The sequence below is a fragment of the Nicotiana tomentosiformis genome, chromosome 11 (genome assembly GCF_000390325.3).
Source record: "Nicotiana tomentosiformis chromosome 11, ASM39032v3, whole genome shotgun sequence".
Taxonomy (NCBI): domain Eukaryota; kingdom Viridiplantae; phylum Streptophyta; class Magnoliopsida; order Solanales; family Solanaceae; genus Nicotiana; species Nicotiana tomentosiformis.
The window spans coordinates 65,060,187-65,078,127 of NC_090822.1; the positions used below are offsets into that span (position 1 = coordinate 65,060,187).

A 17,941-nucleotide genomic window follows, 5' to 3' on the forward strand; every position below is an offset into this window, starting at 1 on the left:
CATACCTAATTACATTCGCTATGGTTCAGTTTTTCTCCTTCCGGTTTCGGTTTATTTGGTTCGATAATTTCGGTTTATTCGACTTGAATATTAACTAGTCCATATAGCCAAAAACTGTAATATTCTTAATTAAAGTACTCAATGAAAACGTTCTAAACAAACTCACCTAAGTGTTGACAAAAGTTTTGTCCAAAACCATCAAGTATCAACTAAGAGAAAAAAGGTACATAAAGGAATACATTTAATCATTGAAAATATCATGTTACTTGTTTAAAGTTAGTTGTTGAAATTAGAGAATACGACAAGGACTAATCCAACATATGCAACAATAATACAAGAGTAACGGAGTAAGAAACACCCCAAAATCGTTGAAATATTACGTTACTGCCTGACAACCTATAGAGTAAGAATTAAAATCTGCATCCTACCTTGTTACTCTATTTTCCTAAAAAAGTACATGAGCTTCACTACCAACCTCAACATGAATGCCAAAGAAAAGTATTGTGTAACTTAGTATGTTAATCAATAATATCTGTAACGTGTAATTTAGTATATATTTCGGTACTATTTTTTTAAATACCAAATATCATACCTAATACCAAATTATTTTAAAAATTTAAATCAAATACCATACCAAATATCAAAATATGAATACTATATACTAAATTCGTTGCCACTAGGGCCTAGCTCAAGTGGCAAATGGTGGTGGATTTGTGTCTTAGGTCACACGTTCAAGCCCCCACACCATGCAAAGCAAAGCCTGGTATTTAAGTGGAGAAGGGTAGAGGGACGAGTCCATTATCCATCTAGTTTCGAAGATTACGTTTAGTCCAAAGAATTGGCCCCAAATGAATTTCTCGATCATCAAAAAAAAATATATACCAAATTCAATTTCGATATGGTAATTCGCACAACCCTATCTTAGGTAGCATGGAAGTCAAGATAATAAAATCTGCAAAGGGTTGTAGTATCTTCTTTGAATTAATAAAAACGGGTCTTAATATGAAGTCGGGTTCGTCTCTCCAATTACATATCAAGTTGATCCAGAAAACAGCAGCAGCAGCTCTTCTCTTTCTAATTCCCATTATCTCTCTCTCTCTCTCTCTCTCTCTCTCTCTCAAAGCTCAATCTATTTTTGCGCACACACTTTGCGCTTAACCTACGCACCCCACTCACCGCTTTCCTTCAATCTTTAAAAAAATGCACATTCCATCTCAGATCTGATTCAAAATCGATCTCACAATCCATTAAGGGTTTCAGATTCCAATCAAATTTTTTTTACTCACTCTCTGTAGTGTGTGTGCATAGATAAGATGTTGACAAAGTTTGAGACGAAGAGTAATAGAGTGAAAGGTTTGAGTTTTCACAGCAAAAGGCCATGGATCTTAGCCAGTCTACACAGCGGCGTGATCCAGCTGTGGGATTACCGTATGGGAACTCTCATTGATCGATTTGATGAGCACGATGGCCCCGTTCGCGGCGTCCATTTTCATAAATCTCAGCCTCTCTTTGTTTCCGGAGGTTCGATCTTCTTCTCCTTTGTTTGGTATAAGAATTTGTGGTAATGGAGTGTGGATCTATTGATGTATCTGGGTGAGTGTATGTGTGTGATCCATGGCTTTACATTTACTTTTGTTTCATTTAAGTGTGATTGGACTGTAGCGGCACATTTGTTTTAAATTAACAGTAGGGACTAAACCAGAATAAAATGATAATTCAGGGGGTAAAACTCTATTTGCATCACAATGTGATGGAACGTGGATCTATTGATGTATGTTGATGACTATATGTGTGATCCATGCTTCTGAATGGGAAAATCAGTTTTATGAGGTTAAATGAGCGAACTTTAATAATACATTGTCAGAACTCGAAGAAAACAGCAATATAGGGACTAAATTCTATTTATATCAATGTTATGGAGTGTGGATCTACTGATGTGTCTGGATGAGTATGTGTTGTGACCCATGATTTAGAAAGTTACAAGTACTTTTGCTAGTTTATCTTCTAATGATAGTTCTAGTTTGTATTCAATTGGACCACAACCGCACATTTGGTTCAATTGAAGGTTAAACTTGTTAATTTGAAAATAGAAGGTATCAAAACCCAAATTAAAATGATAATTGAGGCACTAAAATGCTATTTGCATCAAAATGTGATGAAATATGGATATACTGGTCTATGTGGTTGAGTATTGGAATTGGATCTACTGGTGTATATGGATGAGTATGTGTGCGGTCAATTACTTGAGAAGGCTGCTTTTATTATTTTATCTTACCCTTTTATAGAAAAAGGGTCTTTGAATCCTATATAAAAAGAAAAAAATCTTTTGAATAATGATAGTTCCAGTTTGTATGCGTGAGTGGGCTATAATAAAATTTGACATATTTGGTAGATGCTCTAGAGCAAAGAGCTTTAAAAAAGAGATATAAAAAGCATAAGAAACAATTTCTTACCTGGATCAACAAATGACTAAGATTAGTGCCGCCCTCCTTTTGCAAACCAAATAGAGTGTGGGCCAAAACTGTTAACCCCCACGCAAAATTATTTACTTTTACTACATCCTCCAATGCATATAAAAAAACTGCCATTACAACATCTTTTTAGGATACGGGGCAGATTACAGTGCATAGGGTGTCGAAGTAGTACACCCTAATAAATAAGTCTAAATTATCGCAAGATTCAGGGACCAAAGTGAAATTTTCATACAACAAGTCTAAACTTAAAAAAGTATTCACTAAGTTATCATCACCATTCGAGTTACCGGTACTGGTACTCGGTGTAACAAATCTCAGTATTTCTGAACAATTTTTTCGATCTTGCCGACTAGTTTACCCTTAATAGAAATTTTTGCTGACTACTAGTCTAACATGACTACCTATTAAGGTTAAACTAGTAGTCGGCAGAATTGACAAAATTGTTAGAAATGCTGAAATTTATTACATTGAGTTCAACTAAAAGATTACTCAGATGGTGATGAGAATTTAGTGAGTACTTTTTAAAGTTTAGACTGGTTGTATGAAAATATCTCTCTGGTCCCTGAACCTTGCGATAATTTAGACATATTTATTAAGGCGTACTACCTCTACATCCTAAGTATTATAGTCTGCCCCGTGTCTTCAAAAGATTGATGTAATGACAGATTTCTTATATGCATTGGAGTATATAAAAAAAATAAATGATTTTGCATGGGGTCAGCAGTTTGAGCCCACTCTCTATTTAGATTGCAAAAGGATGGAGACAGTAATCTTAGTCATTTGCACCCTATGTAAGAAATTATTTTTTATGCTTTGTACGTCTCTTTTTTATTTCAATATTTTAACTTTTTTGTTGGTTTTTCTTTAAAGCTCTTTGCTCTAGAGCATCTACCAAATGTGACAAAGGCTTATTTTGCGAAGGATGATCTAGCTTTGTCGAGTGAAGCCCCCTTGCTATAGGATTCATCTATCTAATATGACAAAGGCTTATTTGAGAAGAGCGATCTAGCTTATCTTCTGAATGATAGTTCCAATTTGTATATTCAGTTGGACCACAATTGCACTTTTGGTTCTAGTGAAGGTGAAATGTGTTAATTTGAATAATAGAAGGATTAAAACCTGAATTAAAATAATAATTTAGGGACTAAAATGCTATTTGCATCAAAATGTGATGAAATATGGATATACTGGTCTATGTGGATGAGTATTGGAATTGGATCTACTGGTGTATGTGTATGAGTATGTGTGTGGTCTATTACTTGAGAAGGCTGCTTTTATTATTTTACCTTAATACATTTATACAAAAAGAGTCTCTCCTATATAATTAGGAAAAAGATCTTTTGAATGATAGTTCCAGTTTGTAAGCGTGATTGGACCACAATAAAAATAAATTTTCATATCTGGTAGATTCTCTAGAACAAAGAACGGTAAAGAAAAGCCAATAAAAAAGTTAAAACATTGAAACAAAAATGAGACATATAAAGCATAAAAAACAATTTCTTACCTTGACCAGCAAATGACTAAGATTAGTGCCTCCCTCCTTTTGCAAACCAAATAGAGAGGGTCCAAACTGATGACCCCCACACAAAATCATTTACTTTTTCTATATCCTCTAACGCATATAAAAAATCTGTCATTACAACATCTTTTGAGGACACGGGACATATTACAATGCCTAGGATGTAGAGATAGTATGCCCTAATAAATGACACGGTTCCGACATTTTCATATAACTAATCTAAACTTAAAAAAGTACTCACTAAGTTCTCATCACCATCTGAGTTATTAGGTAGCTGAACTCGGTGTAACAAATCTCGGCATTTTTGAACAATTTTGTTGGTTTCGCCGACTTTGAATAGGTAGTAACCAACAATTTCTTTTCAGAAATGTCGAGATTTGTTACACCGAGTTCGACTATCGGATAACTCAGATGGTGATGAGAACTTTGTGAGTACTTTTTTAAGTTTAGACTGGTTATATGAAAATTTCTCTTTGGTATCTAAACCTTGCGATAATTTAGACCCATTTATTAAGGCGTACTACCTCTACATCCTAGGCATTGTAATCTGCCCCGTGTCCTCAAATGATGCTGTAATGGTAGATTTTTTATATGCATTGGAGGATATAGAAAAGTAAATGATTTTGCATGGGGGTCAGCAGTTTGAACCTACTCTCTATTTGGGTTGCAAAAGGAGGGAGGCACAAATCTGAGTCATTTGCTGATCCAGGTAAGTAATTGTTATTTATGCTTTGTACGACTCTTTTTATTTCAGTATTTTAATTTTTTTGTTGGTTTTTTTAAAAGCTCTTTGCTCTAGAGCATCTACCAGATATGACAAAGGCTTACTTTGAGGAGGATGATCTAGCTTTGCCGAGTGAAGGCCCCCTTGCTATAGGATTCATTTACTTGATATGACAAAGGCTTATTTTGAGAAGGATGATCTAGCTTATCTTCTGAATGATAGTTCCAGTTTGTATATTCAATTGGACCACAAACGCACATTTGGTTAAATGTGTTAATTTGAATAATAGAAGGAACAAAACCCGAAATAAAATGATAATTCAGGGACCAAAATGCTATTTGCATCAAAATATGATGGAATATGAATATACTGGTCTGTTGGGATGAGTATTGGAATTGGATCTACTGGTGTATGTGGATGAGCATGTGTGTGGTCTATTACTTGAGAAGGCTGCTTTTATTGTTTTTTATCTTAGCGCTTTTATAGAAAAAAGGGTCTCTGAATCCTATATAAAAAAGGAAAAAATCTTCTGAATGATATTTCTAGTTTGTATGCGTGATTGGACCATAATAATAGTTATTTGTTTTATTGAAGTTTAAATGTGCTAAGTTGAAAATGCAATGTTTATCCCTTTTCTATTTTTGGTGTAAGCAATAATATTAATACATGGAAGATCTAGAGTCTTTTGTTGATGTTTTAGGATCATTGTAAGTAGGTTAAGGTTTAATACCCTTTTGTTCCACCTTTTGTAACTATGAATGATTGCACTAGCTTTGGTGCAGTTAATATATATACAACAAATGTTACCTTCTCAAAAAAAAAGTGCTAAGTTGAATAATACAGGGACCAAAAATGGAATTAAGCAATAATTCAGGGACTAAGTTGCCATTTGTATAACAGTATGACAGAGCGTGGATCTAATAATAATATGGATGTCACGCCCCGACCTCGGGGAGCGCGACTGGCGCTCAACCGAGATACCCCGGTTTAGCAAGTCTGCTAGATGCCTTCTACCCAGCCTTGTCTATTAACAATATAAGAATCAGTACAAGTGATAGACATGAGAAAGGTGTGTTCCACATTCTTTTTCCATTACTCAAAGGATAATCATTTATGATTTTCAAAATATTACTAGTTTATAGATATGATAAAAAACATATTTGTCCAATACCAACACTTTTAGTTTAATTCCCAACATCAAACACTACCCACAACCTGTCTACGGAGACTCTAAATACAACGGAAGAGTAATATGGAAGTGCCGACGACAAGGCCCCGGCTATACCTCAAAACACAAAGTACAACATCAAGTGAAATCAGGCCCGGAACAGAGTAGGGCTCACCAAAACCTGCTGAATAGAGAGTAATTGCTAACAAGGACCAAAGCTGCCCGCTGACGAACCACCTGCATGCAGTGAAGATGCAGCGCCCCCGACAAAAGGGACGTTAGTACATATGGAATAGTACTAGTATGAAAACCAAACACCCCTTCAAGAATTGGAATTACAACATGAATGTGACGAATCATGGAAGCAATAAAAGAGCTTAAATAGCCGTTAAAACCATAGCAAATTCATTAAAAGCTTTCAATAACATTTATAAATTTCAAGTTGGGGATCCTCTGTAGCCACCTCTACACAAAGTGGCCCCGCCACCTCATCCCAATGTGTGCGGGTGGAGGTGTAATCACAATGCCACAATATGGATTCTCCAAACGAGAATATTTTGTACAAAAGATTTCCTTTCAAATCAAACCCTTTGGCACCCTTGGCCTTAACAAATATAAGTTCATAAGATTTCAATCATATGAGAAATAAGAATTTGATCACATTGATTTCGTACAAAACTTTCTTCCCAAAAGGGGCCAAAGGGTTATAACATAATTAAGTCAAAATAGAGAATCATTAACACATGAGGGTTCTGACACGTTATGCAATTCGGGGATCAATTTACTAGCTTGAATATCCCACATCAGTAGCGTTTCAAGTTTGAACAACACGTGATGGAGCTTTGTAAGAATACGGGAATTCCGATACTAGAAAAAGAGGTTAGCCTTCATACCTTGTTTGAGCTTTCTTTAAGTTACTACAACGTCCCAACACTTCTAGAAATATTAATCTATAGCAAGATAGCGGAAACACGACAATAATTAGAAGGGTTCTCATTGTGTAACTCTCTTAGGAATCTTGTCACACCTAATACGCAAAATCGATTACAAAGCTCTACAATGGTAATCCCTTCCTCCCCCAACCAATTTCAACAAGATACTACCCAAAATAGTTCAACAACCTCACATTCTACCACCTATTGGCACATGCATGACCTATCTCCAACTCCACAATCTACTTAGAGACACTAAACAAACTTGCATGAGTGATGTAGGACAAGAACTTACCCGGATAGATGGTGGTCTACTGAGTGACTTCTATAATTCTTTAAGATTGGTGCAAGAATGGGTGATTAGAATGCTAGGTCTTCTCCTTCTCTCTCTAAAATACTCTTACTTTTCTCTAAAAGCATCAGACGTTCGCTTCAAAATGAGCCCCAAAGGTTATTTATCAAAATAGGGTCGGGTTATAAAAATAGAAAAATGGACCCTCCGAACTCAAGTCTGCGGTCGCAGAATGGATCGCAGAACAGATATGCGGCCTGCAAAATGGACCGCGAAAGCGATGCCAAAAACTAGGATGGCCTGGACCGGTCTGCGGTCCGCATACCACTTATGCGGCCGCAGAATGGACCGTAGAATGGCCCAACGAAATTCCTCATGCTAACTCTGCGACAGAAGTGCGGACCGCGAAACAGGTATGCGTTCGCATAATGGACCGCAAAACAACCTTAAAAATTCAACTATTTTCTGCTCAACTCCGCGATGGATATGCGGCCCGCGGAACAGATCTGCGGTCACGAAACTGACCGCATAATTGCCTTCTTCTGCCAAAAATTTCCACCAACTCCTCCATGCATTCTTCAACCACAAAAAGTTCGTGCCGCGGCGAGCTCTACAACCTTCGTGCACATTAGTCTACCTCGGCGTCACAAAATCTTAAATTCCTTGGCGTAAACAATGGATGAGGCTTTGTGTGATCTGTGAATTTAGGAAGTACTTTCGCTTTTATCTTCTGAATGATAGTCTCACTTTGTATGGGTAATTCAAACATAAGAACATAGTTGTTTTAACTGAAGTTGAAATACTTAAATGTGCTATGTTGAATATTGGAGGAACCAAAACCTTAATAGAAGATTATTTAGGGACTAAAATTCTATTTGCATCGCAGTGTGATGTATTCTACAACAACAACAACAACAACAACAACAACCTAGTATAATCCCACTAGTGGGGTCTGGGGAGGGTAGTGTCAAGTGTGTACGCAGACCTTACCCCTACCCTGGGGTAGAGAGGCTGTTTCCGATAGATCCTCGGCTCCCTCCCTCCAAGAACTCCCACCTTGCTCTTGGGGTGGCTCGAACTCACAACCTCTTGGTTGGAAGTGGAGGGTGCTCACCACTAGAGCAACCCACTCTTGTCCACACAGTGTGATGTATTCTGAATCTGCTAAAGTATGTGGATGAGTATATGTGTGATCCATGAATTTGTGAAGTTACTTTTGTTATTCATCTTCTGAATGATAGTTCCAGTTAATATGTGCAACAATGCAATTGGAACATAATTGAATGTTTGGTTTTATTGAAATTAAATGTGTTAAATTGAATAACATAGGGACAAATGGAATAAAACAATAAATTAGGGACTAAAACCTCTTTTTCCCCTTTTAACTTTGTTGGTTCTCTATAATTGTTGATGCACTTTGTTAGCTGTGGTTTCCGTTATTTCTCTTTGCCTCCGAAGCTTTGAAGCATGGGTATGATTCTACTCATGTTTTCGTTCTCTTTTTGATAGTTTATCAAAGATCTGTTGAGTGAGTTTTGATTCGTAGATTAATGTAGTGTGATTTTTTCTTTTTTTTTGATAAACACGAAATCCATGAGGCCAGTGGCGCATGGTTCAGAACTCCTTGGATAATGTGCCTGCCCCTCTACCCTTCTCCACTTAAGATATTGCTCATCTGCAGTAGGATTCAAACCCGTGACATGTGCCTAGCCCACACATGCGCTGCACTCTTACCACTAGACCAAGGGGGGTTGGGGCTGGGGGGCATATTTCTTCTTTAATTTAGTGTAGTTTCTTCTTTAATTTGTCCATTATTGAATTTATTATAGAAATCAGGGCATATTGCTAATATTGCATTATCAGAAGCCTCAGTTTTGGTGTCTAAATAACGTACTTTTGGGGACACATATTTGTTAACTTTGCACGATCATGGCAAATATAATGGGTAGTTTCTGTTATGTTATCTGTTTTTTTAATTTCTAAACTATGAAGGCTGCTTTCCTATAGTCCATTATTGCGACACTTTATTGTCTTGGTTTACTGGTAACATTTCTTAGAGTATATGTTGCTTTACGCATGCATAATGCAAATCGACTAAGAACTGTTTCCTTTTGTGTATTTAAATTCTTGTTACTGCAGGAGATGATTACAAGATTAAGGTTTGGAACTATAAGCTGCATCGCTGCCTGTTTACCCTACTAGGACATCTTGATTATATCCGAACTGTTCAATTTCACCATGAATATCCCTGGATTGTTAGTGCAAGTGACGACCAGACCATCCGGATATGGAACTGGCAGTCTCGTACTTGTATATCCGTCTTGACTGGCCACAATCATTATGTAATGTGCGCCTCATTTCATCACAAAGAGGACTTGGTTGTCTCTGCTTCTTTGGATCAGACTGTTCGTGTCTGGGATATTGGTGCTCTAAGAAAGAAAACCGTTTCTCCTGCTGATGATATCTTGCGGTTAAGTCAGATGAATACTGATTTCTTTGGTGGAGTGGATGCTGTGGTGAAGTATGTCTTGGAGGGTCATGATAGAGGGGTTAACTGGGCATCGTTTCATCCTACACTCCCCCTTATAGTTTCTGGTGCAGATGATCGCCAAGTGAAAATTTGGCGCATGAATGGTATGCTCCTGAAATTCTTGATGTACTTGATTGCCATCTTTACTTTGCTTTATTCCACATTCAGTTTTCGTGTCCTGTCAAACGATACTTTGCAAAATTCATGCTATTTGCATATTTTTCAGTTATACATCAGTCTAGCTGCAAGACAGGCTTTTGTGCTGTTCATTTGTCCCTTAGAAGTAGGAGTATGTTATGTCTTCCATTCAGCTTATATTCAGAAATCATCCATTAGGATCTCCTAATCACTGGAAATTGGTTGTTATCTTGAAAATCTGAGACGGTGATATCACTACTATAGTATATAAATGCTGTTACCTGCATCTTTCTATACTGTGTACATCTGAAGATGTTACAATGAAAAGCTGCATTCTGTTCATCGCCCCCCCCCCCTCTTTTTTTGGGTTTGGGGGGGGGGGGTAAAACCTTTCTGAAGCTGATTTGCGTTGTACTGCAGTTCAGTGTCTTACTATCTATAATGAGGCAAAAGTTTCCCTATCCCCGGAAGAACCATATTTTTAACTTTAAATACTTCTTCAGAGCAAGAATGGTTTTTTTCCACCTTGAAGCAATAACTGGATTAAAGTTGCTGGTTCAGCTTGTAAAACTATTTATTCTTGGTAGCAGAATTGTTGAACAGAGTCTTGCTGGTTGAAAGACTGCTTATTTTGTTGAAGGAATCTTACATTTTAAGTGTTTTCTGATTGCTAGTGTGCCTTGTTGTTCCTAGATACAAAGGCTTGGGAGGTGGACACATTGAGAGGCCACATGAACAATGTTTCATGTGTTTTGTTTCATCCAAGGCAAGATATTATTGTTTCAAATTCAGAGGATAAGAGCATTCGAGTATGGGATGCTACAAAAAGGACTGGTCTTCAGACTTTCCGCAGGGAGCATGATAGGTTTTGGATCCTTGCATGTCATCCTGAGATGAATCTTCTAGCGGCTGGTCATGATAGTGGGATGATAGTATTCAAGTTGGAGAGAGAACGTCCTGCTTTTTCTGTGAGTAGTGATTCTTTGTTTTATGTAAAGGATCGCTTTCTCCGAGTGTATGAGTATTCAACTCAGAAGGACACACAGTTGATACCAATTAGAAGGCCCGGTTCAAACAGTGTGAACCAAGGTCCACGAACACTTTCATACAGTCCTACAGAAAATGCTATCTTGATATGTTCAGACACGGATGGCGGTTCCTATGAACTTTATGTTGTACCTAAAGATAGTTATGGTAGGGGTGATACTGTTCAAGATGCAAAAAGAGGAAGCGGAGGGTCAGCTGTATTTGTTGCCCGAAACAGGTTTGCGGTGCTTGAGAAGAGCACTAATCAAGTGCTGGTCAAGAATCTCAAAAATGAAATTGTCAAGAAAAGCCTTCTTCCTATGGCTACTGATGCAATATTTTATGCTGGCACCGGAAACTTACTATGCAGGGCAGAGGATAGAGTTGTCATTTTTGATCTCCAGCAGAGAATTATTCTTGGGGAACTTCAGACTTCTTTTGTCAGGTATGTTGTTTGGTCACCTGATATGGAAAGTGTCGCTTTGCTTAGCAAGCATTCCATAGTTATAGCTGATAAGACGCTTGTGCACCGCTGCACCCTTCATGAGACTATTCGTGTCAAGAGCGGTGGCTGGGATGACAATGGTGTATTCATATATACAACACTTACCCACATTAAGTACTGCCTTCCCAACGGGGATTGTGGAATCATCAAAACCCTGGATGTCCCTGTCTATATTACAAAAATATATGGGAACACTATCTTTTGCTTGGATCGAGATGGCAAAAACTGTCCTATTATTATTGATTCAACTGAATATGTTTTCAAGTTGTGTCTGCTTAGAAAGAGATACGACCAAGTTATGAGTATGATAAGGAACTCGGAGCTCTGCGGTCAAGCCATGATTGCATATTTGCAGCAGAAGGGTTTTCCAGAAGTTGCTCTTCATTTTGTGAAGGATGAGCGCACTCGTTTCAACTTAGCACTTGAAAGTGGGAATATTGAGATAGCTCTTGAATCTGCCAAAAAGATTGATGAAAAAGATCATTGGTATAGGCTTGGCGTGGAAGCCCTTCGGCAGGGTAATGCAGGTATTGTTGAATATGCCTACCAGAAGACGAAAAATTTTGAGAGGTTGTCTTTCCTATATCTAATAACAGGAAACTTGGAAAAGTTATCTAAAATGATGAAAATTGCTGAGGTAAAAAATGAAGTAATGGGTCAGTTCCATGATGCCTTGTACCTTGGTGATGTCCGTGAGCGTGTTAAAATTTTGGAAAATGCTGGTCATCTGCCCCTTGCATACATCACAGCTACTGCCCACGGGCTCAATGATACTGCTGAGCATCTTGCAGAGGAACTGGGAGATAATGTTCCATCATTGCCAAAGGGGAAGAAAGCTTCACTATTGCTGCCCCCAACTCCCATCTTGGGTGGTGGTGACTGGCCCTTGTTGATGGTGACGAAAGGGATATTTGAAGGTGGTCTGGACATTGCAGGCAGGGGAGGACAAGAGGAATATGAAGAGGCTGCAGATGCAGACTGGGGTGAGTCATTGGACATTGGTGAGGTGGAAAATCTTCAGAATGGGGACATCAGTATGGTGCTTGGTGATGAGGAAGGGCAAGAAGGAAATGATGATGAGGAGGTAGGATGGGATCTTGAGGATCTGGATCTGCCACCTGATACCGACACACCAAAGACTACTTCCAATGCTCGCTCTTCTGTGTTTGTCACCCCAACACCTGGCATGCCTGTGAGCCAGATTTGGGTCCAAAAATCATCTCTAGCTGCTGAACATGCAGCTGCTGGCAATTTTGACACTGCTATGCGGTTGCTGAGCCGACAACTAGGGATTAGGAATTTCTCACCTTTAAAAGCATCGTTTATTGATCTTCATGTGGGAAGCCACACTCATCTGCTTGCCTTCTCCTCAATGCCAGTCATCTCTGTGGCGATTGAGAGAGGCTGGAGCGAGTCAGCTAGTCCTAATGTTCGAGGTCCACCTGCTCTTATATTCAATTTTTCTCAGTTGGAGGAAAAACTTAAAGCTGCTTATAAGGCGACAACTGGTGGGAAATTTTCTGATGCTCTTAGACTATTCCTGAGCATCCTTCACACCATTCCTCTGATTGTGGTTGAGTCGAGGCGGGAAGTGGATGAGGTCAAGGAACTGATTGTCATAGTGAAGGAGTATGTTTTGGGTTTGCAAATGGAGCTTAAGAGAAAGGAATTGAAAGATAATCCCATTCGTCAGCAGGAGCTGGCTGCCTATTTCACACACTGTAATCTGCAGATTCCTCACTTGAGACTCGCATTACAGAATGCTATGTCTATCTGCTACAAGGCAGGAAATCTTAGCTCAGCCTCCAACTTTGCTAGGAGACTCTTGGAGACAAATCCAACCAATGAAAGCCAAGCCAGAACAGCCCGCCAGGTTCTGCAGGCAGCTGAGAAGAATATGCGAGATATTTCACAGTTAAATTATGATTTCAGAAATCCTTTTGTCGTCTGTGGGGCAACATATGTCCCGATATACCGGGGCCAGAAGGATGTCACTTGTCCTTACTGTGGTACTCATTTTGTACCGTCCCAGCAAGGGCAGCTTTGTACTGTTTGTGATCTTGCAGTTGTTGGAGCAGATGCGTCTGGCTTGCTTTGCTCGCCAGCACAGATAAGGTGATTTCAGCTTCTCGTGCAGTTATATTCGGCCATGTCATTAGATGATTCCAAATCTACGTCTTAGAAGTTTAGGCATGAGTGATCAAGGACATGCTTTCTATGCGATTGTATCTGTGGTTTATATTTGTTTCGATAGTTTTGCAATCAGTTTTTACAGACTTTTGCCTTCGTTATTTAGTTATTTTGTGGCTAAATTTTTTTATTGTAATAAACATGTAAGGTTTTGACTTCAACCAATTTTTTGAAGTGTGGTGACCAAGTATGCTAGGTATATAAATTGCAAAACCTGAACGCTGACCAAGTCATTATATGTTTCCATAGCCCCGTGCTCCAGGTTTCCTTCACAGGTAGAAGCTGGTAGGGGTGGGCGTCGGTCGGTTCGGTCAGTTAATATGAAAGTACGGTTAGGTTTATCGGTTTTCGGTTTTATAATATTAATAACCAAACCAAACCAAAGTATTTACGGTTCGGGTTCGGTTTATCGTTTTTCGGTTTTATAATATTAATAACCAAACCAAACCAAAGTATTTACGGTTCGGTGCGGTTTTTTCAAAGTTCGGTTCGGTTATTTTTGATTTAATTTTTCGGTTATTTACGGTGTAAAATTTTTATGTGTTGACTCATAGACTGCTTGCTTTTCTGTTACATTGTAACATTGGAAATCTTGCATACTCTACGCCTCAGTAGGCAGCAGCTAATTATTGGATCCTCTATCATCCGTCATTTTCTGTTGCTGTTTTAACTTTTAATAATCAAGAGCAATAATATTGACATGTGTTGAAACTTCTCCTTAGACTTTGCTATGTGGTTTGATTGGATTGCCTCCTTCAAATGGTGTCTTGCCACAGTCCCCTATGCATACTAAGAGCTTGGATGTTCTTAAGAAACAGGTAAAACATAGCCAAATTAAATTGTGAGATGTAATATATGCTACTGATTTAGTTTTAATTAACGTTAACCAGCTGATTCGGATGAAGATGGTTGAAAGTGCAAAGGTATGTTCAAACTTAATATATTAATATCCTGTGAGTATGAGCCATATTTCTGATTTTCTCAACTCGTGTCTCATAACTTTGGCCGAAACACCAAAACCGTAAACCGTACCGAAAATCGAAATTTAATAATTTTAAAACCGTATACCGACCGAATAACCGAAACCGAAAAATCGAAATTTTCGATTCGGCCGGTATTATGCCCCCCTAGAAGCTGGAATACTTTTTGATTGCCATTGTTATTTTGGCCTGAAATTTAAATGAAGATATCAGATAAATGTGAAGGTTCTTAAGAATTTGAATTTCCTTTTTCAGTTATCAATGTTCATTCATATGCATTCTAGTTTTGTTTCTATACAAAATTTGGCAATTTTGTTAGATGAATCAAGCTTATACATATGGGCTCCTGGAGCATTCTAGCTTATGTTTCGCCCTCTCTCGTGCAAAGGTGCTCCATCACCAAGGCCCCTTTGCTATATTGTTACTTGGGATGTTTGGCCACATGACCCACTTTCAAACTTGAATTGCTAATTAACCTTCAAGTTCTAATTATTGTAAGATGGAGAGTTTTCAGAAATGACTATTGTTTGATCGCTTATTGCAAGTCGTAGTTATAATTTAGCTAATTACATTCTGTAGCTACTAATTGCTTGCCACTTGTGATCTCAAACATAGCTCAAATAGTTCACAAAAATGATACAAATATGATAAACATTACAGCTTAAAGCTTAACAGTCAACTCTAGGGATATCATAGCCTAAGCACTATCCTGAGCATGAATAATTACCCCGGTGCTCGCACATGGGCTCAAACCCCACACGTATGCGCACCCATAGCACGTAGCTATCACAAATAATTCAGGCAACTAGTGCCTTAACCAAGTTTAGATAAGATACTTACCTCACACAAGCCAAATCAAATGCCGAGCAAGCCAAACAATACTCTATAAGCTCCATCCCGCACAAATCGACCTCCGAACGGCCCGAAACTAGCCAAAAGCAACTGAAAAACATCATATAATGCCATAGGAGACAAACCCAAACAATAAAGATCGAATCTTTAATCAATTACTCAAAGTCAACTAAAAAGTCAAACTAGGACCCGCACTTCAAAACCTGATAAAACTTACAAATTTCGATAACCTATTCAATTACGAGTCCAACCATACCAATTTCACTCAAATCCGACTCCGAATAGATGTTCAAAACCCAAAAATTCACTTTAGGAGAGTTTAGACAAAAACTCCCAATTTTTCTTTTGAAATCATCAATCAAATGCCAAAATCGAAGATGAAATCATGGAATAAAATCAAAACCGAATACTAAACACTTACCCCAATCCATGTGGTGAAAATCGCCTCCAAAATCGTCCAAATCTGAGCTCTATAGCTCAAAATATGATAAAATGACTCAAGGGCCCGAAATAGAGCACTTATAATCACTGCTCAGATATATGAATCGCGATCGCGGAAATACCATCACGATCGCGAAGAAGAAAAACTCACAGTACCCTGATACACTCTACGCGTTTGCGAGTCTACTCATGCGAACGCGATGCCCACAGATGCCACCGATCCGCGAACGTGACCAACTCCACGCGAACACGAAAGAGGATTCACCAGCTCCTAGCTGCCCAGCTCAATACTACGCGACCGCGATTCCACTGATGCAAACGCGATTCTCAAGTCCCCACAACTTACGCAAACGCAGTCTCCTAGATGCGAACGCGATGAAGAAAGTGCCCAGTTCCAGATTTAGCCTACGCCGATCGCGTCTATATCTTCGCGATCGCGAAGAATAACTGTGACACCAGATAACAACAGTAAACCAGCTATGCATGGAGCTCCGAAATGATCCGAAATCCATCCGAAACTCACCCGAGCCCCTCGGGACCCCGTCCAAAAATGCCAACAAGTTCCAAAACATAACACAGACCTACTCGAGGCTTCAAATCACACATAACAACATTAATCACGAATCACACCTCAAATCAAACTTTATGAACTTTTGAACTTTCAACTTCCAAAACTCGTGCCGGACCATATCAAATCAACCCAGAATGACCTCAAATTTTGCACACAAGTCCCATATGACATAACGAAGCCATTCCAATTCCCAAAACTACAATCAGAACCCGATATCATCAAAGTCAACTCCCGATCAAACCTATGAACTTTTCAAACCTTCAAATTGCCAACTTTTGCCAATTAATGCCAAAACCTTCAAGAAACATCCAAATGCAAATTGGGGCATATGCCCAAGTCTAAAATCACCATCCAAACCTAATAGAACCATCAAAACGTTGATCCGGGCTCAAATACACAAAAGTCAAACTTGGTCAACTATTCCAACTTAAAGCTTCTAACACGAGATTCATTCTTCCAAATCAATTCCGAATCACTTGAAAACCAAAACCCACGATTCACACAAGTCATAATATATCATACAGAGCTACTCAAGACTTCAAACAACTGAATGGAATGCAAATGCTCAAAACGACCGGCCGGGTCATTACACCATGAGTTCAAATAAACAAACCACTTTAGTGGTAACTATTTATTACTCACAAAATTCTCAATTTATGAGTGAAGATACATGTGGCTCATAAAATTATTTTATGGAAGAATACAGACCATAGCTTAAAATCCATATCAATAATATAAAACTCATACAAAATACCGTCAGATTTCACTTCATTACAACCTCTAACCAGAGAACAAAAATCTTTCATCGAAAATCCAAGACTAGTTGTCACGATCCCAATTTTTCACCTTAGGATGTCGTGATGGCACCTAGTCTCTAAGACTAGGTAAGCCTAACATACATTGAGAAATAACAGAAACAATAATAAAACCTCAATTAAAACCATTAAACTATTACAATAAAACTCAACAGTACAACTGTCAACAACTCCCCAAAACCTGGTGGAACCGAGTCATAAGCTCTACAAGGATGTACGAATAGTCTCGAATACAATACTATTTTGGAACAGGAAATAAACAGTAGAACATCTAAAAACAAAATGTGATTTCGAGGCCTGCGAACGTCGAGCAAATATACCTTGAAGTCTCTGAAAGTAGCTAATCAATCGTTGGCGTCTGGAACGGGATGATGTATCTGGATCTGCACAAAAATATGCAGAAGCATAGTATGAGTACACCACAACGGCACCCAGTAAGTATCAATCCTAACCTCGGTAGAGTAGTGACGAGGCCAGGTCAAGACACCTACTAGGATAAAAGACAATGAACAAGGTATACAGTCAAATAATCGAAGTCGAGAAAATAAATGACAATAAAGTAGTTCCGAAATGTAAGCTAGCAACGAAATCTAAAGCAAAAAAGGTAACAATGAATGAACACATGTTAAGAAAATCAAGAAATCAATACGGACAATTACAAGTGAAACAAATAAGGAAATAACAAAACAGTGCAACCAACAAGCCTCTTTAACATAGAGTGTACAACAAGAATCACAATCGAGGTACCACATCGTTTCCACATTCCACGACTTCAATCACAATC

At 38.5% G+C, this 17,941-nt stretch overlaps 1 protein-coding gene across 1 annotated transcript; it reads left to right on the forward strand.

The window, feature by feature from the left end:
* Positions 1 to 1,061: 1,061 nt before the first annotated feature.
* LOC104094716 (coatomer subunit alpha-1-like) lies at positions 1,062 to 13,672 on the forward strand. The gene is made up of 3 exons (XM_009600694.4): positions 1,062 to 1,521; positions 9,249 to 9,743; positions 10,471 to 13,672. The coding sequence occupies exons 1-3, from the start codon at positions 1,314 to 1,316 to the stop codon at positions 13,425 to 13,427; spliced, it is 3,660 nt and encodes a 1,219-aa protein (XP_009598989.1). The 5' UTR covers positions 1,062 to 1,313; the 3' UTR covers positions 13,428 to 13,672.
* Positions 13,673 to 17,941: the final 4,269 nt, after the last annotated feature.